The sequence below is a fragment of the Cricetulus griseus genome, chromosome 5 (genome assembly GCF_003668045.3).
Source record: "Cricetulus griseus strain 17A/GY chromosome 5, alternate assembly CriGri-PICRH-1.0, whole genome shotgun sequence".
In the NCBI taxonomy this organism is placed as follows: Eukaryota; Metazoa; Chordata; class Mammalia; order Rodentia; family Cricetidae; genus Cricetulus; species Cricetulus griseus.
Genome location: NC_048598.1, coordinates 107,163,670 through 107,185,773, shown reverse-complemented (window position 1 = coordinate 107,185,773; position 22,104 = coordinate 107,163,670). Strand labels below are relative to the sequence as shown.

Sequence of the window (22,104 nt, the reverse complement as noted above, 5' to 3'; positions counted from 1 at the left end):
GCAGAGAGAAAAAGAGGGAACGCAGTGAGGTGGCAGAGAAAGTAGAGCATTGACCAAAGATTCCTCAGAGTTCATATTCTCCAAAACCCTTTACAATTCAAAACTTGCTTCTCTCCCCATAAATAGTCTCCAGGTTTCTGAGAACTTAATACACTTAAGAAACGTGTGGTCAGCCTGAATTGCATTTCTGATGCAAAATTGATACTTTTCTCTTATGAAGTATCACACATCATGGACAGGACTGAATGTGTTTTATCAAAAGTTTCACCTTTGCTTCTGTAGACAAAATGTAGACAAAAGCCTCATCTTACAGTGCTGTTCCATAGGCATCCTCTTTGCCTGGACTCACTACATTCAACATCTGCTCTCATAGAGTAATAGGCACTGAACATTAAAGAGGAAATACCATCTACTGCAAACCCACAGGGGATAAAGGGCTTGTTCTTCCCTAACCTGGGAAACCTGATAATGGAGAGAAATGAGTAAGCAAAGATTTTGTGTCTCTTTCCCGCATTGACGATGATGTCTAGCTGTGCCCAACTCTCTCTTCTAGAAATAGCACACAATCCCTGGCTCTTGCATCTCTACCCACTACCCTTACACCCAGAGCAAGCTAAATAAGTGTTTGTGGATAGAATAGATGTTTGAACACAAAAGAGTCTATCTACAGTCAGGTCAATTAAAATGAGTTGCACATAGTATAGTTGTTTGAAAATATGAACATCTGCGTTCTTAAGAGTTTTGCAATTATGTAAGTAATTCAAGTATAGTGAGTGTTGGACTTTATGGTAGTTTGAAAAAATGGCCCCCATATATCTGTAGGGACTGGCACAATTAAGAGGTGTGGCCTTGTTGGAGTAGGTATGACCTTGTTGGAGGAAGTGTGTCAATGAGGACAGGCTTTGAGGTCTCAGATGCTCCAACTGGGCTCAGTGTAGCAAGTCTCTTCCTGCTACTTGAGGATCCAGATGTACAGCTCTGAGATCCTCCCCTCCAGCACCATGACTGCCTGCATGCCTGCCATGCTTCTCACTGTGATGATAATGGACTAAACCTCTGAAACTATAAGCCAGCCCAAATTAAATGTCTTCCTTTATAGGAGTTGCTATGGCCATGGTGTCTCTTCACAGCAACAGAAACCCTAACTAAGACAGGATTATTCCATACAAATGGGACTGGCAATAGTATTACTGGAAGAAAGAGGCTTATAATATTAGTACAATTTACATAGGATGAAAGCCTCAAGTAATTGATATTCATTTTCTTGTCAATTAGCATTACACTCTTAGAACAGCCACTTAACACTCCCCAGTTTGAGTGGGGCCTGTTTCTGAATCCTTGCAATGGGTACAGTATTGGTCCGTAGCAAGAAACATACTAGAGAGTATAGCACAGAAAAGATCAATGTTCTCAACATGGCCAAAAAAGAAAACTATGTTCTTGGTTGTCCATCATTCATGCTCCAACGGGCCTGCAGAGCTCACTCTTACATTCTGCCTTGGGGATGAGTCACTTTTATTTTCCTTAACAATTTTCTGTCAGAATCATTCCAACCTCTTACCACAAATTATTTAAATTGTGCTTTCCATTTCTTAGATGACTGTGCAGGCAAGACTTCCTAATCTTATTTCCTTTTGCTCACTATCATGTTGATTTAGATGTGGAACAAAGCTCCTGGGACTTTTTCTCTAACGCTTTCAGGAGCTTGAACAAAATGATCTGGCCAAGCATACTCACCTAGAATAATCCAATCTTCACTAACTTACTTATTCTATTAGAAAGAGAATGAGTGTGCCTCTGCAGCTTCACATCACAGGGGCTTAAGGTGTGCCTTGGAAACATTGTAGAAACTTGTAGAGACACTAACAATTTTAGCTTGACTGTCTAACAAACAGACTCATTTTGGGGAATACAGGTTTCCTTTTAGTCCATCTCAGAAAGATATTGCAGATGTGGGCAAGCTAAAGCACTGAGCCTACTGAACATGCATTTACTAATCCAGACAAGCTCTACACATGTCCTTCAGTGTGCTCACCGAGTGTGCTGGCATCACCAGAGAAGCACCAGTGAAAAGCGAGGAGATTTTGTATCCACCTCAAAATAACCTACTGTCCCTAGACCTGTGGAATCTCTCCAAGTCTTATGGTATCAGAAACATCCAAGAACAAAAAGAGTATTTGCTGGTAGCAGTAGTAGAATAGGATAATATTTCACAGGTCAGAATACCACAATAAATACAATTGAAGTTCTCCAGTAAGGGTATTAATAAGGCAATATTCAAATATGTCATTGTGTATATATGTATGTATGGATGGATGAATGAATGAATTATATAGTTGACACAATGTTTGTGTCTCTGTGTGAGCATGTGTTTGTGTATCTCTGTGTATGAATGTGTATGTCTGTCTCTCTCTGTGTCTCTGTGTATCTCTGTGTGTGTGTGTGAGTGTGTGTGTGTGTGTGTGTGTGTCTGTGTGTGTCTGTGTGTCTGTGTGTGTGTGTGTTTGTGTGTGTCTGTGTGTGTATGTCTGTGTATCTGTGTGTCTTTCTCTCTGTATGTGTCTCTGTGTGTGTCCTCTCTCTCTCTCTCTCTCTCTCTCTCTCTCTCTCTCTCTCTCTCTCTGTGTGTGTGTGTGTGTGTGTGTGTGTGTGTGTACCTTGAGCTGCATTATCTCAATGACTTGAGTGGATCCATGGTCATGGTGGCTGGGTAGCAAACATAATGATTCTTAGGCAGCCAAACACCACAGAGGCTGAGAAATAGAGGCGATAGCTCATCTGCTAGAGGAGCAACTGTTCAATAAGAACTAAACTGGAACATCAGAATGAGATGTAGGGGAAGCAAAGGCAGTCCAAAAGTCCCCCTACCAACCAGCTGCTTCTGACTCTAAGTAAAGGATGGCCAGCCCAGCAAGAACACTGAGAAACAGCAAGGTTGTTACAGCAGAGAACCAGATGGGTCTTGGTTCTGATCACCCTTAAATAGAAAGCATCTCAAAGTCCTTAAAGAAAGAGCTAATGTTTAAAAACATAGTCCTGAGACACAAAGAACTTTCCACATGCTTATGTGCCAAAATCAAATCTTTCCCACACTGTGACTGTAGAACCAACCTGTCTGTGCTAGCAGGGACGCTCTGTTGCACGCCTGAACTGTGTAAGTCAAACAAGACCTCACACCCAAAAAGGTCCTTCATAGCGGGAAAAATAAGTCTTTGTGCACAAAGATAAGCACTGGGTAAGCCAGGAAAAGTTAAATAGTTTATCTCTTCAATGGAATGAGGAACTTAGCTGTTCCTCCTGGAATGCTGGGAATGGATGTAATTTACAACCTGGTGATCCTTTGCTGTCTGATGAGCCAGGCTCTGACCTTGTCTCCCACAATTTATGCTTTACTTATCACAAACCTAAATCTTGAACATTAGTTCTAGTCTGTAAAACTCATCATTATGAGTGATGTCACTTAAACTTTACAACTAAGTGACTTCTATGTTATCTTAGGGCTAGGGCAATCCTGACAACCACAGGCATTATGTTTGCCTCAGTTATTCTTCCTGGACCTTAATCTTGGCCACTATATCTTCATCAACATACCCATCTTTGTGGAAAAAAAAAACAGATGTACTTTGTAAAGAATGGCAATGTAAACATGTCTCAAATTTATTGTGTACTTGGGACTGAGCAAATTGTTATCAGAAAACCTTTTTCCAAAATTGTTCTGTGCTTAAATATGGCTAAAGTAAATGATCCGGTGTCAGACTCTTGAAGTCTTGGCCTAGCACCGGTTATCTAAATCCGACTGAACCAGAGTTTCATTCTTCCCTCACCCTATCGTTTCCCTGCTGGCTGTAAACCTGAAGGGACCTTCCACAGTCCTGTGCTTGGTTAAATGTTCTGATGCTGCCATGTTGATATTCTTAATTACTTATTAATAATAAACCATGTTTTCCATTTTGCACCAAGCCCTGCTGGTCCCAGTAAATGACACTCAGTGATAACACTAAACTTCACTGCTTACTTACTGCGCATAATAGGTAAGTTGTTTAACTTTCCCAGACCTCATTCTTAACATTAGTAATAATGTGATCATTCCCTGCCTTTCTGGAAATGATGATCTATGGAAAAGTATCTACACACAGGAGCAAACATCAACCCTCCAGCTTACAAACCTAGTTCCTATGGATCTACCAGCAAAGGCAGTAATCAAAGGCTAGGGGGGGCTTCTCCTAAATTAGATATGAAGAAATAATCTCCTTCCAGCCTCATAGACAAATGAGGCTAATCCCTATCCTATGTGGTTAGTGCAGGTTTGAGTGAGATCATGTGTATGGACAACACTACCCCATGTCAGTGACTGTTAGGTACAATGGTTGCTATTTTGATAGCCACAGATTAAGCACCCAATCAAAGTATTTAATTAAGTTCAAGCAGCTACTTCAGTAGTTTTGCTGGTACAACCCTTCGTTGATGGGAAGTAGCACAGTCACCAGCTATCTCCTGAGACTTGACAGGGAAGCTTTCTTTGTTATAGGTATAGCCAGGTCACTCAACCTGAAAATGACACAAAGACAAAAATCTAATTGCATTTCATAGACACATTTCACTTCCTGCCTTTCTGGAAATGATGTTTTGTGGAAAAGCATCTACATACAGGAATGAACATCAACCCTCCAGCTTACAAAAGCTAGTTGATATGTTTCTACCAGCAGAGGCAGTAATCAAAGGCAAGGAGGACTTCTATCAGAATTAGATATGAAGAAATAAACAGGTGCAAGGCACCCTTGATCCAAACCATTCTTCCTTCTGGTCTGGCTACTGGTTTGGAAAGGTTCCTAAATGTGTTTACTTTGCTGCATCCCTGTTCCCAGATGCCCACAAGAGACTAGTTTCAGGAACCCCTGCAGACAACAGAGTTCATGGATATTCCATCCTCTTATATAAACACCAAATTTGCATATAAACCTAAACACTTCCCTCCATATAATCTAAACTACTTACAATGCCTAATGCAATGCAAATGTCATGTAAATTGCTGCTAGATTGTATTGTTTAGGGGATGATGAAATGCAAAAGGAGTCCAGTGTGCATACATCTTTTTGATCTGAATATTTTCAATCCATAATTGGTTGACTCTATGATATGAAAACACAGATACAGAGGGCTACTGGTACAAGCATAATCTCTAGATATATCAGCACACAAAAGGCTCTTTTAAAATGTGCATTGACCACTCCTACACACGTAACTCCGAGCTGCTCATAAGAGTCTTTCTGGAAGATGATTTGGCAAGCCCTGAAGTGCTCTGTGCCCTTTGACAGAGCAACTTCTTTGGGCCTTTTCCAAGGAAACAACCAACTTCCTGAATAAAGGTTTTCACTGTGGTGGTAAGAGGGTCACAAATGTAGAAACTTCTTAATCCTTCCACAACAAGTGACTACAGTATGGACAGTGAGCCCCAGGGGGCCATCAAAGAAGGGCTTGGCAAAGAACTCCGAAGCTCCAACATTGCTAATAAGGGAAATGTGAACAATAGTAGCCTGGAAACTATATGACCTGGAGCAAGCAGTTCAGGATATGAACTGCACAGTTAATGAGATAAAGCTTCCTGGGATAACTGTGCCACTTCCCTGACTCCTGGAGAGTGGGCAACTTCTTAGAGACAGCTGACGAATGGCCATCCCTGAGATTACTTGCAAGCCTCTTTGTGAGCCTTGGAATTAACTTATCATGTAAGTACTTGGTTTTTTTAAATTTGGCAATTTGTTTTCTCACCTCATTCCTTCTTACATTGTATCAAGCTGCTTTTTTTTTTTTAACTTCTCTAGCTATATGGCTTTATAAAACCATCTACTCTGGAATTAAATTTACTCAGCTAAATAGTACTCAACTTATAATTCATTATGTCTTAGTTAAGAGAAAGAGAGGGAAAAGTAACCTTTTCTAAGTTGCATAGAACGAGAACCCAGCCCACTGTAGACTTTGAGTGGCAGGTTAAATTTTTGTTTGTTTTTGTTTGCATATTTGCTTTATAGTGGTTGCCTGTTGGTAGACAATCTTTATGATTTGGAATAAAGGTACTGAGCCTATACACAATTGGTCAGACACAGTGGCCAGTCTTTCTGCAGAGAGAACAGCCTCTCAAATAACCAAGACTAGGACACATGAACCCAGAGGCTCATCCAACAGGTCAGCTCTGCCTAAGACTTGAATCAAACTCATGTGGCCCAAAGATGGCAGTTACAGTGGCCAGAGGACTCAGGCACTGGTTGTGGGGTCAAAGGATACTTCTGATCCCTCTAGGAACTCTATTTTGTCCATGCACATTGGTTGGGAATGTTTAGATTATAGAAAATCCAATGCAGACTACTTTAAGCCTAAACAATGAGAAATCTCACTGACTCTGGAAAAATAAGAAATTTAATGTTTCTTAGTATTTTTCAAATAGCTCCATTCAGAGTTCACAGGACATGACCAGGATCTACTTACCTCTAGCCCTTTTCTTACTCCAATAATGTTAGCTCAACTCTAGACAGAGCAACCTACCAAGGGAATATAACAAGAGGCAATTCAGGATCTTGGCTCTTCCTTTCCCAGGTTTACCACCAGTAAGAAATTGAGGAAGACATTCCCTCCAAAGTTCAAGCAAATCCCAAGAAATTCTTGTCGGCCATCTTTGAACTAATAACTCTGGCCATAGACTGAATGTCATTCTTCTCCAGAGCAAGGGTTCATGAGTGGGAAAGTGGGGGTCATGAGTTGAAAAGGGAGATTAGATATATTGTTGTTAAGTCAAAGATGAACTTAAAAAAAAAATGTCTGAATGACGGGTGACTGGAAACAAGTAAGTGTCAATAAATACCATTAGTACTTTACTGAAAATCCTACCAATACTTCAGAGGCCAGCATAGATACTGCCCTTTTAATGAATCAAACAAAGCCCCAATTTAGTAATTTCATACAATGAGGAAATGAATAGGCTTTTTCAATCTATTATATGTGATATACCCTAATAGTTCATGGATACAATACTAGCACTTAAGAGTATTTTCCAGCCGGGCGTTGGTGGTGCATGCCTTTAATCCCAGCACTCGGGAGGCAGAGGCAGGCAGATCTCTGTGAGTTTGGGGCCAGCCTGATCTCCAGAGTGAGTGCTAGGATAGCCTCCAAAGCTACACAGAGAAACCCTGTCTCGAAGAACCAAAAAAAAAAAAAAAATGTATTTTCCAAAGTACGCCTTTTGAAATGGTCAAGACTTTCTCAACTTTAATTATTTTACAAATCTTTTTAAAATGCATGATGCCTTTCTTCATTCTAATAACCGACTGTCAAACATATACTAACATGATGTCATTCTTATCTGATGGATGACTGCAATGTTCTTGAGTTGGCTGAGGTTCATAGCACATGAGGGTCCAGGTTACATGCTTTTCTCCATTGGGTGTAGTGAGTCTGTGAATTCCAATGGCCTAACCTGATCCAAAGGTCTCAGAGGCTTCTAGGTGCAGACCCACATGTACAATGGACACTTGCAACACTGACCAATAAGTGATGTTAATGAATTTAAGCACTGTAAATATAAAATAGCTTGTCATCTAGTTAAATTAAGAGAGTTGGTGGTTAATTTTAGGTGTTTACTTGACTGGGTTATGAATACCTAGAAAACTGGTAAAGCGTTATTACTGGATGTGTCTGTAAAAAAAAATATATATATATATCCAGATGTTTCCACAGGGCGTTGCGCTGTAAGTTGATAGACTAAGTGTGGAAGATCAATCCTCAGTGTGGGTAGGATCATTGGCTGAGAGCTTGTATAGAACAAAAAGGGGAAGGCATAGAAAAGACATCTCTCTCTCTCTCTCTCTCTCTCTCTCTCTCTCTCTCTCTCTCTCTGCTGTCTCCTCTCCCATATACTCATAGACAGCTCAGATACATTTTGCTTCTCCTACCCTTCAATGTCAGAGCTCCAACCCCTCTGGCCTGTAGTCACTGGATTTATTCCACTGGCCTTGTGGATTTTCAGCACTTTGGCCTCAGTCTGGGAGTTATACCATCAACATCCCTGGATATGAAACCTTTGAACTCAGACCAAACCATCCAAAAGCACTCCATGGCTTCCATTACAAGTAGCCTGCCAATTGGACCAGTCTTGGGCTCATGGTTGCAGAAGCCAATTCCACTGGCCCGTGTCTACGCACCTACCCTCTCATTTCTGCTTCCCTGAAGACCTCGACTGATACAAGTCTCAGTAAGAATGACAATTCTCTTTCATTCTCAATGCTTGTGTCACATAAAACTTTCTTGATTCCACTAGTGTACAAGAACATAGACCTTATGATTAGATATGAAAGCATAAATGACAAAACTGTATGCCTCTAGAACAACCCTTAGCCTCTAAAACAGGCACCAATAAAAAAAATTGACTGCCCACACTATAAACCAAAGTTAAGGGTTTTCAAAAGGTGTAGCTGGGCCTCAGAGAGAATCAGAGTAGAAATTCCTCCCAGAAGGTTAAAGCCATCTCATAGTCTCCCCCTGTCACCATCTCTGTGTTCCAGAATCACAGATGTGCACCCTCACCTCCAGATTCTCCAAGAGCCACTCTTAACTTCTAAAGGTGATTTCTAGCCAAACAAGTGAGGATAGGGAACTAATGCCATCTAATGATTAATAAAAGGAGGAGATACACCATCACTGACACGGGTTTGACATAGAGCAAGTGTGAAGATGGGGGTGAGGGAACAGAATGTAAATTGCATACTCTTATCTCTTATGCAGAATGGGTGATGCTTGGAACATGTTGCAAAAGGAAACTGAGATGCTGGACAAGCTTACTGACTTACTACTCGGACTAGGTAAGAGTTCACAGTTATCACCTAAAGCTGACAAATCACACAGTAGGAGCCATACTTATCATTTTAAGGCAAACATTGAAGAGATGGTGTCAGGTAAAATTGCGTGGTGGAGAAAGATGGGAAAGGAAAATCTCATCCCTCATAATCAACATCTGTGCATATGAGCTAAGGACTAGAATATCAAAGTTTTTACATACTATTATAATTATCAAGAAATCCCTAAGACAAAAAAACCCCACAGTACCTGAGTATCAGAAAATATAAAAAAATAAATGCATAAAATAAGCCTGACTCTGACCCAGGAAAGCAGTAGTGATGGTTTGTATGAGGAGCATGTGCAAAAGTCAGCTTCAAACAAATACCCAGGGTTTATGTAATTAAACTATCTTAGGGAGACAGAAACAAAGGAAGTGGAGCCCCCTGCAAGTGGAATGGGAAGGAAGAGACCAACGCTTCTTGCATAGTGGGAAGTTGAAAAACAATCCCCAAAACTGAAAATTCTGGAAGTAGCAATACAAGTTTGATTTTTAAAACCACAGAGGCGGGTCCTGAAACCATCAGACGAAGATATGGAAGCTATTTTCTCTGGAACAATAAAAAACTGAAAAGGAGGAAAGGGATGTTTTTCCCCCATACCCAACTTTGTAGTACACTTTAATACCACTATATATAATCCTACCAAGAAGAACAACCTTTAAAATGGAATCTGAACACAACAGAACAATCTGAGTTCCATTGGCCTGTCCATGCATTCTAATCTTGCTTGACAATAGGTTCCTGCAGCTGAAATATTTTTCATTCTCAAATCTCCACCATGCTTTGGTGTTGACAGAAAGCAGCCACAACAGCTGTGATCACTTGACCAAGTTGGGAAAACCTTGTCTCACATCTTAAGATGACAAATTCTGTCTAACCATTCCTTAGATGGACCTGCAGAGGAAAAATAAATGTTAGTAAATGGACAGATACCTATGGTGGTGATGACAGTTCCAGCAAAGAAAAAGGCACTTCCAAGGTCCCAGTGACTGCTGCTATTGGAAGAGTTTCCCACTGGGCTGACTCCTGCGTTGTCAGCATCGAGGGCATGCTGCAAAGAGAGGGAAAAGCATAAGAATAGGTTAGAAGGAATTTTTCTTAAGCTTCAGATTAAGTGCTGCTCTGCTCAAGAACCTGCAAGGATCTAGACACCACCGGTGAAGCAGAATGAAGTACACCCATCAAGTGGAATACCATACACCCGTGAAACTCCGAAGATGACTTTCAAATGGGAGAAAAATCTAAAATTTCTAATAATTATATAAAACTTTATATAAATTTATACGAAACTCAGAGGTGTGCGTGACTTCAATTACCCAAAACGCACACATACTGCTGTGGGTATGTATAGATGTCTAGCAGGATTTCACTCAAAGTGGTCGTTTCTGGAAAGGCAAGTTATAGGTTTCTTTTTCACTCATCTTCTTTCTATATTGTCAAAATGCTTTGCACTGAATTTCTTCCAGTATCAAAGGAGTTTAAAACTCAGGTCAGACCGGCATGGTTCTGCCTGTGAACACCAGAATCCTAGGTACTTTATCTCAACCTCTCTATGCCTAATTAACTTATTTGCAAATTGCAGGTGAGACCATCCCTTGCACAGCTATGAGGATTTAATGAGGTAGTTCCTTTAATAGTCTTAGCCCATGCCTGTCTTTGTTAGGATTTACCAAAGACAGCCCTGTGATTCAGGGACACAGTTGTCCAATATATAAACATCATAAAGTGGGCCAACACAAACAAAAATCACTGTGATATCAACAAGTTTACTGAGCCCCCCATCATGTGGGTGGCCCATTTTTGACTGAACTGTTATGCAGAACATGGCTGTAACTTCAGTTTCATAAGTATCATTGCACATGCTCACCCTCACACACAACTACTACTTTTTTATTACACTGTTGACATTTTATTTGGGGGAGGGATGTGCAGGCACCACAGTGCACATGTGGAGCCCAGAGACAGCTTGGGGGAGCCGGGTCTCTCCTTCCAGCATGCTGCTTCTGCTGGGGGAACTCAGATAATCAGGAATGGCAGGGACCCCCCCCCCCCCCGCCATTACCCCAGGAATCCTGCCCTCTTTTTTTAATCAGCCTGAATGACTCCTCAGTGACCACTGGAATTCCATAGGTCAATATGGCTGCTACATTCTCCACAATGGTGATCCAGACTCATCTCCTGGCAATGGAAATGTCCCCAGTCCAAGGGATGCTCTCCCATCCCCTCGTGTTTTTGATTCCACTCTCCCACAAACTATGCCCATTATCCAGAGAGTAATTCAGGTCCCCTTTCCCCCCAAAGCCTCAATCTATGCATTAGAGTTCCACAATTGCCCCTTCCCACCTTATGTTTGTGCACCAATTTCACATAACCCTAAAATTCGTCCCCAGCTTCAGCAGGAGCAGAGGAAGATAAGCCCTCTCAGGGGCCCTTCCTGAACTGGCCCTGCCATCCTGCTTCAGGTGGGGTGCAGAAAGAGTTGCCGTCATGTGTCTCAGGCACCTGCAGTCCACAACTGTGGGCTGTAATGATAAGCCTCCTACCTGGGAGCTTCAAGGAGGAGGTGACAGAAACATGAGCTACTTAGAAAGATTGAGACTCCATATCCTGGGCAACATTGGAATTACCCAGGAGGGCAAGGCACAAATGATGAGCCACGGTTCTATTTGTCCTCAACAGTGCCCGTTAAGCTTGTCTCAAACAGGCACATAGTCATTGCCACAAATCAGAGGACATCTGGAAAGTCCCTATGCTCTTCAGTAATGAATGCTTAATAAGATCACTCAAGCTTTCTAGGACAGGGATAAGTGACCTGTTCTATAAACTGCCACACATTGAATATTTTATTTAGCCTTGGCAGGTTACATAGAGTTTCTGTTGCTTATTTTTTTTCTTTCTGTTCTCTTATAAGTAACTGCTTAAATATGCAAAAATATCTTTCCTACTTCAGAGGTGGTATGAAAACAAGCCGTAGAATAGATTTTGCATGCAAATAAGACTGACTAGGTGACGGGGTAAAGACATTCTCTGTTTAAGTCTTTAGCCTAATCCTCCTTGCCTCTAGGAATATGAAGTAGTATGAAGAGTAAAGCTAGCTATTGTTTCTAACATAAATGCCAGCACCTCAGAATTTAACAGCAGCTGCATGGGATGTGCACAGATGTTCTTGCCAATGGTTTGAGAAGTATCCTTCAAGTAACAGGATTACTTACTAACCCAGCACTGCATTCTGATCTACTGTGCACTGGTACATGTACATGTGGATGTATTGTGTGTGTGTGTGTGTGTGTGTGTGTGTGTGTGTGTGTGTGTGTAGGCCAGAGGTCACCATTGGGTATCACCCTCTATCACTCACCAGCTTTTCTTGAAACAAGATCGCTCACTGGGCATGAAGCTCACCAACTGTCTAGACTGCTGGCCATCAAGCTCAGGGATCTCCCCATCAACATAGACATTCCAAATGCATGCCATCCCACCTGGCTGTTATGTGGAGGCTGTGATCCTCATACTTGTATAGCAGGCTCTCTGCCAACTAAGCCATCTCCCCAGCCTCTACTATGCTTTTGATGGACACAGGTGGGTAGTTCTTGCCAGTGCCAAAACCTCACTTTCACTGTGTTGAGTGAGAGCTGTCCAACCAGGTCAGACCATCTTAACCAAAGTTCATATCCATCCTCATTATCTATCCACCTCTGATGGTTCCACTCACGAATTATACCTCCAGGACAGTTCCAAGCCTCAATCACTAGGGTCTCAAATCACACCACCAATACCTAATAATTTACATCTTCCACAGAACTTGAAAGAGCGCTTAGGTTCAGTCAACTCTCACAGTGCTGAGAATTGCACACAAACATCATAAATAAACCCAGCACCGCAGATAGAATGCAGATTTGCAAGAAAGACAAATGGGAGTGATTATTGTTACATCAAAACATCTGAAGTAAGATGCCTTTTCAAGTTTTACTTTTCTTGAATAATGAAATTAATGAATATTTAATGTTTTTGCAGGTAACCCTCAAAGGAAGTGTTTATCAAATAAAAGGAAGGAAACTAACACTCATCAAGCACCTGCATTGAGCCAGGTACATAAGAAGTACCACTAAGTTTATTTTTTCCCCAAACCCAAGAAGATGGCATCATTCCCACTTCAGTGATGCTGCAACAGTTGTGGGAGAGTTGAGTAAAACATCTGAGGTCCCAAAGCCAGGAAGTAGAGAAACCTTGACCCAAACCCCATCTAGCCCAAAGTAGATAGTTTTGCTCGATTCTCTACACAGAATGCCCGGAATGCACTCCACTTCTTCTGCTTCCATCCTTATATACATGAAGATGAAGCATGGCCATTGTCCTAGAATGTAGGCAGGAGGGGCCTCTCAGCAGTCAGTAGCTTGGGTACTTGCAAGGAGCACCTCCCACTGATAGCCAACTCTGCATCATTTCATATCTGTGAAGTAAACTCCATTCTTTCACCTAAATCATACATAAAATGGGCAATGTACCCAAATGCCCAGGGAAGCAGTTCTATGGAAATTCTATATAAGGGTTTCTTTGGGTACCGTGGCCCCACTGATGACCTGAACTAAACCACTAGGAGCAAGACTTGGAAGTAGAAAGAAGGTGAAAACATGCTTTCCAATGAGCCCCCAAACTATTGTTAAGGCTTTAGACATTTGATTCTATCTAAAATTAAAATGACTGGCCAGGCAGTGGTGGCACACACCTTTAATCCCAGAACTCAAGAGGTAGAGACTGGTGGATTTCTGTGAGTTCAAGGCCAGTCTTATCTATAAAGAGAGAATTCCAGGACAGTGAAGTCTATCAACACAGAGAAACCCTGTCTTCAAATACCAAAACAAAATTAATTAATTGGTTAATTAATTAAACTAAAATGACTGGTAAACCTGGTTATAACTGTTATCACTTGAATTTGAGGATCAACTCTTAAAATTGTAACTGATTAAAAAAACACTGTAGCTGCTTTGGTATGTGCTATACATTGTTTCATGTTCACATATAGTAAACATATTTATACTCCCAAACAATTATCATTTACTTTCAGTGAAACTACTTAAAATTTATCTAGTGTTTTAAAATTATATACAATAGGGACACTGTTTTAACTCAATGGCAGTAATTCTAAATGAGTCTATGGTTTTAACATTAATTTGTGTTTAAAATTAACTATTAATTTTCAATGTACTGTCCAATGATTTTAATGGTTTGAACACAAGTGAACATTTTATAATTAAATGAATTTTCTTTAATGCTTTAATTATCTTTCTGTTCATGATACAAAAGTCAAGCTAAAGCTGGGTATGAGAGTGTACACCTTTAATCTCAGAACATAGGAAACAGAGGCAGAAAGATCAGAATTTCAAGGCTACATATAGAGTTCTAGGCTAACCTGGGCTTCATGACACTGTCTCAAGACAAAAAAAAAAAAAAAAAAGGAGAGAGGGAGATAAGAAAGCATCCAGGATATCATGACATTTGGGCATACAAGCAATGAAAAGACACAACTGAAATGTGTACAGTTGAGTTTAAAAGATGGTATATGGGGCTGGGGAGACAGCTCAGAGGTAAAGCACTCACCTAGCTGTTTATGGCTCTAGTTAGGTTCAACTCCAGTACCTCAAAAAATTTAAAGTTGTATGTGTTGAAAATTCAACCGACATTAACATCAACTTGGGTCACAATCTCTGACTCGGTGGGTATCTTCTATTCAACTACAAATGCATCCACTATCAAGTCTAAGAAGTCTTACGAGCAGAGAGATGGCAAGTGATGGACAGATGATAGGTTACTGGTAAATGAGGTATTGATACATGAGAGATATATCATAGGAAATAGGTAGGTGATAGGTATGTCAGTGATAGATGATTCATAAGTAGAAAAATAAACAGATACATGGATGATGGAGAGAGAGAGAGAGAGAGAGAGAGAGAGAGAGAGAGAGACTACATATAAGAAGACTATATTCTAATACCACTTGTCATAGTTCCATTTTGGCCCCTGAGTCAGAATTCTAGCACCAACCCAGCTGCCTAGCAAATGACTTAAGAGGGCACACTACAGCAAGTGTTTATTTTTATTTTATTTTTTTTTACAGTAGGTGTTTAAATGAATGAACAAGCTAAGGTAATAGACATAAGCACACAGTTTTTCAAGAGATGGGAAAACAGTTCTACTTCTTAGTATATGAGATAACCATTAAATAACAGCCACCACCCCACAAATACATGTATGGTATTGTGAAATCATAAAAAAAAAAAACAGGGTGGAGACAAAAACAAGAGGTTATCTGACTTGGAGGAGGGCATCATCTGAAAGAATCTGTATCTCTCTATCTCCCCACCCCTATATTCCAACACCATGCATCAAGCCCACTCTGAAAGTATAAGAGAGAAGCTACAGCCTCACAGAATGAGCCTGCTGTGAGGGGAACAGGGGAGGGAGAGGTGACTCTTCCTTGCTGGACCCCCAGTCAGGCTCCTCCGTCAGGATGCTGGGCTGTGTAAATCACACTTCCATACAGCACAGGATGCCATCATGAGTGTTAGTGCTGCACAGGGATAAATGATGGCCCACAGGGGACCAATAACTGTCTGGGGCTTTTCTCCTATGATCTGTGTATTTGGTGAGATCATCTGTTTCTTTCTCTTCTTATGAGGCACCATGAAGACAAACAACCGAAGAGCCATAATCATTGGCTTGTCTCAGATTAGCTGAAGAAATCAACTGATTTGTGCCACACGCATGGACACAGACAGCTAGGGTAACTGTTGGATTTATTGTCCAAGCCAGGACATATCCAGACGAAGACTACATCTGTTAAAAATTAAACTAGAACCACAGCTCAAGTATAACCTCAGCCACAGTCATTTTGCTAATAATTTACACCACAGGACAAAAAGAAAAGACCATATCTGAGGGTAGACCCACAGCTCTGGGTCCCCAAGGTTCTCCATCCCTACAGGGCACCATCAGCAAAGGAACTGATGAATTGGCTATTTAGCAAGGGTTGGGGGAGGTGGCACGGTGTGTGAGTGTGGGAGGTGGCTTCATACGCACACTAAAAGTGAGCATGCATGCATTCAGCCATGAATGGACAGAAAAAGAAAGCCCCAAGCCCCTTGAGAAAGGCACAGGAAGCCACATGCATTACAGCACCAAACACCCTCAGTGGTTCAAAACCCCAGCAGTGGGGTGGTAACACATCCTCACTCCTTTGTGATGGAGGAAGAGCCTCAGGTGAGATGCAGAAAGATGATATTAATTTGTTTGCAACCGTCTTTCCTCCTTTCTCCGACTTCAGAAGTACTTAACACATAAATATTTCATGAACTCAGCAAGGAGTCTGCCGGGGCTGGGGGAGGGGAATTTCGCTGCATCAGACTATCAGACAACGGTGAGAGCTGGAGGAAGTCTGGAGCCATAGTGAACTAGGCATGCTGCCAGGGTCAGAGACATCTTTGCCTCAGTACAGACAGGTAGAGAGTCTCTTGCAGACATAAACAAAGCCACAAATATGTGGACTGCGAAAGTTCCTCAGCTTCTGAACTTATTTTCTCATCGATAAAATGGGAAAAGGCTATCTCCCCTGCAAGGTTGCTATCGAGGCTTTCTTAAAATGTATGAGACAAAACTGGGCGGTGGTGGTACACGCCTTTAATCCCAGGCAGAGGCAGGTAGACCTCTGAGTTCAAGGCCAGCCTGCTCTACAGAGTGAGTTCCAGGACAGCCAAGGCTACACAGAGAAACCCTGTCTCAAAACAACGAAAACAAACAATGTATGAGACAGTTCAGATAGCAAACTCTCATTCTAGAATCATAATAATTAATAATGGTGATGATGACAATAATAATGGAGATCCCTTTCCCGTTTCTATGAGTGCACACATTAACCCAGCCCACACACTGACTGTGCGTGACAGTCATCACTACTGTCCCCCTGGAGCGTGTGAGGCTGAGAATAGTGAGGCCACAGCTCACATCTGATGTATGGCAAATCTAGCCAGTGATGCTATTAGAAAACCCATTGAGCCAAACTCTGGAAAAATGGATCTGTCCATCCTGAGAGGTTTGTTGGTTTTGTTTTGTTTGTTTGTTTTTCCTCACCATCTCAGATACTCTGTTCACCATACCTGTCATACCCAGGCTGGGACATCTCAACTACTTGTGAGAGAACTAGGTTTTGAAAGGAAGCTATGGCAACCTTCTGCCCAGGCAGAGGGTCCGTGTGACATCAGACCTGTGCTAGCCTGGGAGGATTTGACATAATCCAGAGGCCACCCTAACTGCACCACCTCAAAACCCTCAACAGCCACCCTCTATCTCCCCTCATCCCCCAGGCCCCCACCCCACAAAGGGATGTTCTCAGAAAGACAAAGGGAGAAGCACCCCCTGGGGCTATGGGTGAGTATCACCATGGTGTTTATTTCCTGCTGCTTTGAATATTCAGTTATGTGCAAATATTAGCCTTTCCTCAGATCCCAGGGGAGGCAAGTAGCAGCAGGCTTACATCAGAACTTTGTATCCTGACCATAAATCTAAAGGGAAAGCTACCTGCAGAAGGTAGATAAGCAGCACATCTATTTCTAGGATTGGAGAAACCCAGGATGAGCCAGCATGTACATCCCTAGCCCATGGTTTTAAGACAACCTAGACTTCCTCATGATGCCAAGTTAATCCTTTGAACAAGGTGGGGAGTGTGTTCTAAAACTCAATTCATTAATGCCTGAATATAATGACTGATTTAGCTAAAGATTGTCGTGGTGGACCAACGACATTTGGGGGAGCTTATCTAACTTCTTTCTAAATTCTGCCACATGTTATAATAAAATTTCTCCCCCCACCTGATTGAGCAGAAGAACAAAATAAAGAACAGTGAATGCACCAGGTCCTCTAAGGAGACACCGATAGGATCAATAAACTCTCAGACTAACTAAGCATTTTCCTTTCATCTCCGTTTGGGCTCAACCTCTACAAACTCGGTAACATACTTGCCAAGTAATGTTGGAAAGTCTTTCTGGTCCTGAGGAGAACATCTGATGGGTGCTCCATGGTTTCTATATTATTACTATTGGACATGAGTTTATCCGATTGCTACCACAAATAAAGAAATAAATAATAGGGCTGGCAAGATGGCTCGGCACATTAAGGTCCCCTGCTAAACCTGACTGCCTGAGTCTGACCCCTAGGGCCCACCTGGTGGAGAAAGAGAGAGTGACTCCTGAAAGCTGTCCTCTAACCTCCATGTAGGCACTGTGACATGCACGCCACCCCCCGCCCTTCGCCAACACTCAATTTAAAATAAAAAAAAAATGTAATTAGGAGAGTAACGAGAATAAAATAAATAGATAATAAAATCACTGGCTAGTCTACAAAAGCAGCATGAGCTTAAAGAGAGTGTTAGAGAGAGCCTGAACTTAATAGATGATTAAAACTATGGCTAAAAGGGCCCCCTGTGATTTCACTGTACTTGACTCCATTGCTTGACCCATTATTGACACCTAATTCATAGGTAAAGAACGAGTAAAGAACCAGTAAAGAACAAGCCTACATATATTCCCAGCATGCCTCTGATAAGCACAGTTTGATTATAGGGAAATAAGTAATTTGGGACAATCAGAGACACCCTGAAGAAAGTTCTAGAATGCCCTTAAAAGTAGCCAGCATTTGCAATATGCTAGACTCTTTGGTTCTCATTAAAACCCTGGATAGTAGGTGGGACTATTCTCAATGAGAATATTCTCAAATGAGACCACAACACGCAGAAGTAATTTGTTCAGGGTTATGGGAATTGGTAAGTGGCCAGGCTAAGACGGCTTTTAGACTTTAACGATAGCCCTCTCCTGTCTTCTATAGACAACTTTCCGTTGAGCTGCTAACCATTTTCCTAACCCTCATCTACTCTTTGACTGTGCAGAATGACACAATGCTGACTGCCTGCATTTTAGAGGATCCTAAGATCAGCCTCCGCCTGCTCAGTGGACAAGCTTGGCCTCTTCTTCCCATTTCTGTCAAGAGAAGAAGAAATGTTCTTAACACAGACTGAAAAGCTACTCTTAGTAATAGCTCTTGTACCCTGGATTATAGACAGAACATACTGACCTAGTCCTAACACCTGTGTTCAGACACAAAGTCATATTCCTGTAGAAGCCGGCTAGCAGTCATTACTGTCTACACCACTCACAAGTGCATGACCCCATCTCAGGGGACCTGGAGGTCAAGTCTACAACTTTCTCTTCCCATGAATGGGAGCCTGAGTGCTTCCTAGTCTTTTAAACCAATGGCATTGGACTCCATCCAAGCCAAGCCTGTCTCCTCCACCCAGGAACAGAGCATTGTGGTAAAAGAAAGCAAAGTTTCTGGAGCCACACAGTCTAGTCTGGTCTGGATCTCGGGTCTTCCTCTGATCAAAGTTTGTGCTAACTGTCTGATTCTCTGTCCCTTGGCTGCTACCCCCTCTGAGAATCCTCATGGGAGTAGATACAGCACTCTCCCAAAGCAGTAGAGCAGCAAGCACTATGCCTGTGTGAGCTAGCCATACAACTCACATTCTGCTGAAGGCTCTGTGAGAACAGACAGTGTCTGCATCATACACTAGCTTCATACTTTTTAGAATTGCTAAAGCCTAGCATGATATCTGTTTCATAACAAGTAGTCAAATAGTAATTATGCAAGTGAATAGCATGGATTAGAAATAATAACTATACAAACCACCATCAAAAATTCATTATTCCCCAATATATACAGCAACACTGTAAACAAAAGCCAACACAAACACATTTGTGTAGAGATGCAGACGTGCTAGCCTTTATTTCTGGGTTTTGGTATTATGTTTCTGAGAGGTTTTGGGTTTTGATTTTTGGAACACTGAATCCTTACTTGCTATTTTCCAGGGTCATGCCAATTTCTGTTAGCTCTTTAGTATTTGGCTTGAAAGCTTGAGGTCCTTTCACAAAACAGTGACAGAACCAACAACCCCGGGAGGTGGCAGGGGAGGGAAGCAATCACGATAATGAGGTGGAGGCCTGTGCAGGCAGGCCAGGGGCTGCAGGCCTGATCTGGCACACACTGAACAATTTTCTACATGACTGATTTACTGACTAAAGGGCAACCCCCTATGACTGCTAGTCATCAGCCAGGAAGAATTATGTCACCCCTCAGAGCTGTGTTCCTGGACACTAAGAACCCAACTGGAACTGTCAGAGGTCACCTGACTGGGCTGGCTGGATGAGGAGCAGTTTAGGTTAGGGAAAAAGCAGAGATGACCTGGTTTGGAACTCTGAAATCACAGTCTGGTGTATGGATATCTCAGAAGCTATATGTGGTGGCTTGAATGAAAATGGGCCCCATAGGGAGTGGCACTAGTAGGAAGTGTGGCCTTGTTGGAGTAGGTATGGCCTTATTGGAAGAAGTGTGTCCCTGGAGTGGCCTTTGAGGTTTCAAAAGTACAAGCTAAGCCCGGTGGCTCTCTCTTCCTGCTGCCTGCCAAGCCAAATGTAGAACTCTCATCTACCTCTCCAGCACCATGTCTGCCTGCATGTTGCCATGCTTCCTGCCATATGATACTGAACTAAACCTCTGAAGTGTAAGCCAGCCCCAATTAAATGATGTCTCTTATAAGAGTTGCCATGGTCATGGTGTCTCTTTGCAACAAGAGAACATTGGCTAAGATGCCATGCTTTCCTTAAAATGCTTCCATTCCTAAACATGTGGAGATACAGAGGGCTGCAGCCCAAACAAGACAGAAAGACAGAAAGAAAGCACTATTGACAACCAGACCAGAAATGACAGGCCATAGCCACCAGAGAGTTTTCTGGAGCTGGGGACTCATCTTGCACAGTCTGTTTGAGGCCTTAGGTGTAACATCCAGTACAACAAAAATATAAGATATTAAGAAAAGGATTTTCTGGCCAGGCATGGTAGCACATGTCTGTGGTCTCTGCATTTGAGAGACAGAGGCAAGAGGTGCCCCAGGGCCTTAGTTTCCTTTTGTCCTGATTTTACTTACAAATATCTACATGGTAATATTCATAAGGCTTGCCTCTCTCTCTTTATCTACAAATATAACATGTATAAAGCCAGGGCACTTTTGAAAGAGGTGAGTAATAATTAACAGTTACTCCAGAAGCATGGAACTGGTACTGTAGGTCATCTTAATTATAAATCCCCAAAGCACAAAGACTTCACCAAATGAATGAGCCAGTGAGAGGTTAAGCAGAAGAAAATGGCAAATTCAAGAGACTTAGAAAGTGATCGAGGATCGATCATACAATTACCCCAAATTTTATTCTAAAGGGAAAGCTTTGTCATCTCTAGTTCTCATCTTATCTTCACAATAGCAACTTTGATCACCATGACCAAAATGTTTATACCCAGTTCCCTTATACAGCTGCCCACATCCTAAATTCAGTTCTCTTTGACTAAAGCATGGTGGGATCAAGCCCAAGAAGCAAAATTAATCAAAGATCAACAGTCCATCCCCAGGACCTTGTCATAGACACTGTGGTCAGGAAGACTGCAAATCCATGAGTGAGGAAGGAGACAGTGTCACATGTCCAAAGACAAGCACCTATACTCACAAAGAAGCTCTCCCATCAAGCCATTTGAGTGTATTTCCCTCTAGTGGGGTAGTGTTTCTCTTGATCTTGTACATATTCTACAGGCCCATTGTGTCTGGCCAAAGTAGGACTCTAATTAAAAGACAATGCCTCTGAAGTTTAAGAGAACAAGATTCAAGTCTTGCTTGGACCTGTTCTCATCCTGCCACTACAGAGGTGTGAAAACCTTGTCCTCTATAAAACAGGATAGTGAGGATAGTCACCTATATGAGCATGGAAAGAGCCACATGGAGCTCAGTAATATAGAAACTCCCCAGCACTCAACCATACAGTTAACGCTCAAGAAAAGAGCCAGGTGGTACTCATCAAATGCTGCTCAAGGCCCAGGTTCTGAGTAAAGCACCTGAGACTCCATTTGGAAGTGTTAAAAGTCCATGAGAGGTCATGAAGGGGCTGGAAAGATGGCTCAGTGGACCCAAGTTTGGTACCCAGTAAACACTGACAGAGTCACAGCCTCATGAAACTCAAGATCCAGAGGATCTAAAGAACTCTTCTGTTCCCTTCAATTATAGACACACATACACATGCAGACACACACACACACACACACACACACACACACACACACACACACACACAAATACACA

General features: G+C 42.0%; 1 protein-coding gene across 1 annotated transcript in view; it reads right to left on the bottom strand.

Moving 5' to 3' along the window:
- The window catches only part of Kcnk10 (potassium two pore domain channel subfamily K member 10), a 126,274-nt gene that overhangs the window by 43,380 nt on the left and 60,790 nt on the right, over nucleotides 1-22,104 (bottom strand). Inside the window, exon 3 of the mRNA XM_027419592.2 lies at nucleotides 9,819-9,936. Coding sequence (XP_027275393.2) covers nucleotides 9,819-9,936 — 118 coding nt within the window. The remainder of the gene's footprint in view (nucleotides 1-9,818; nucleotides 9,937-22,104) is intronic.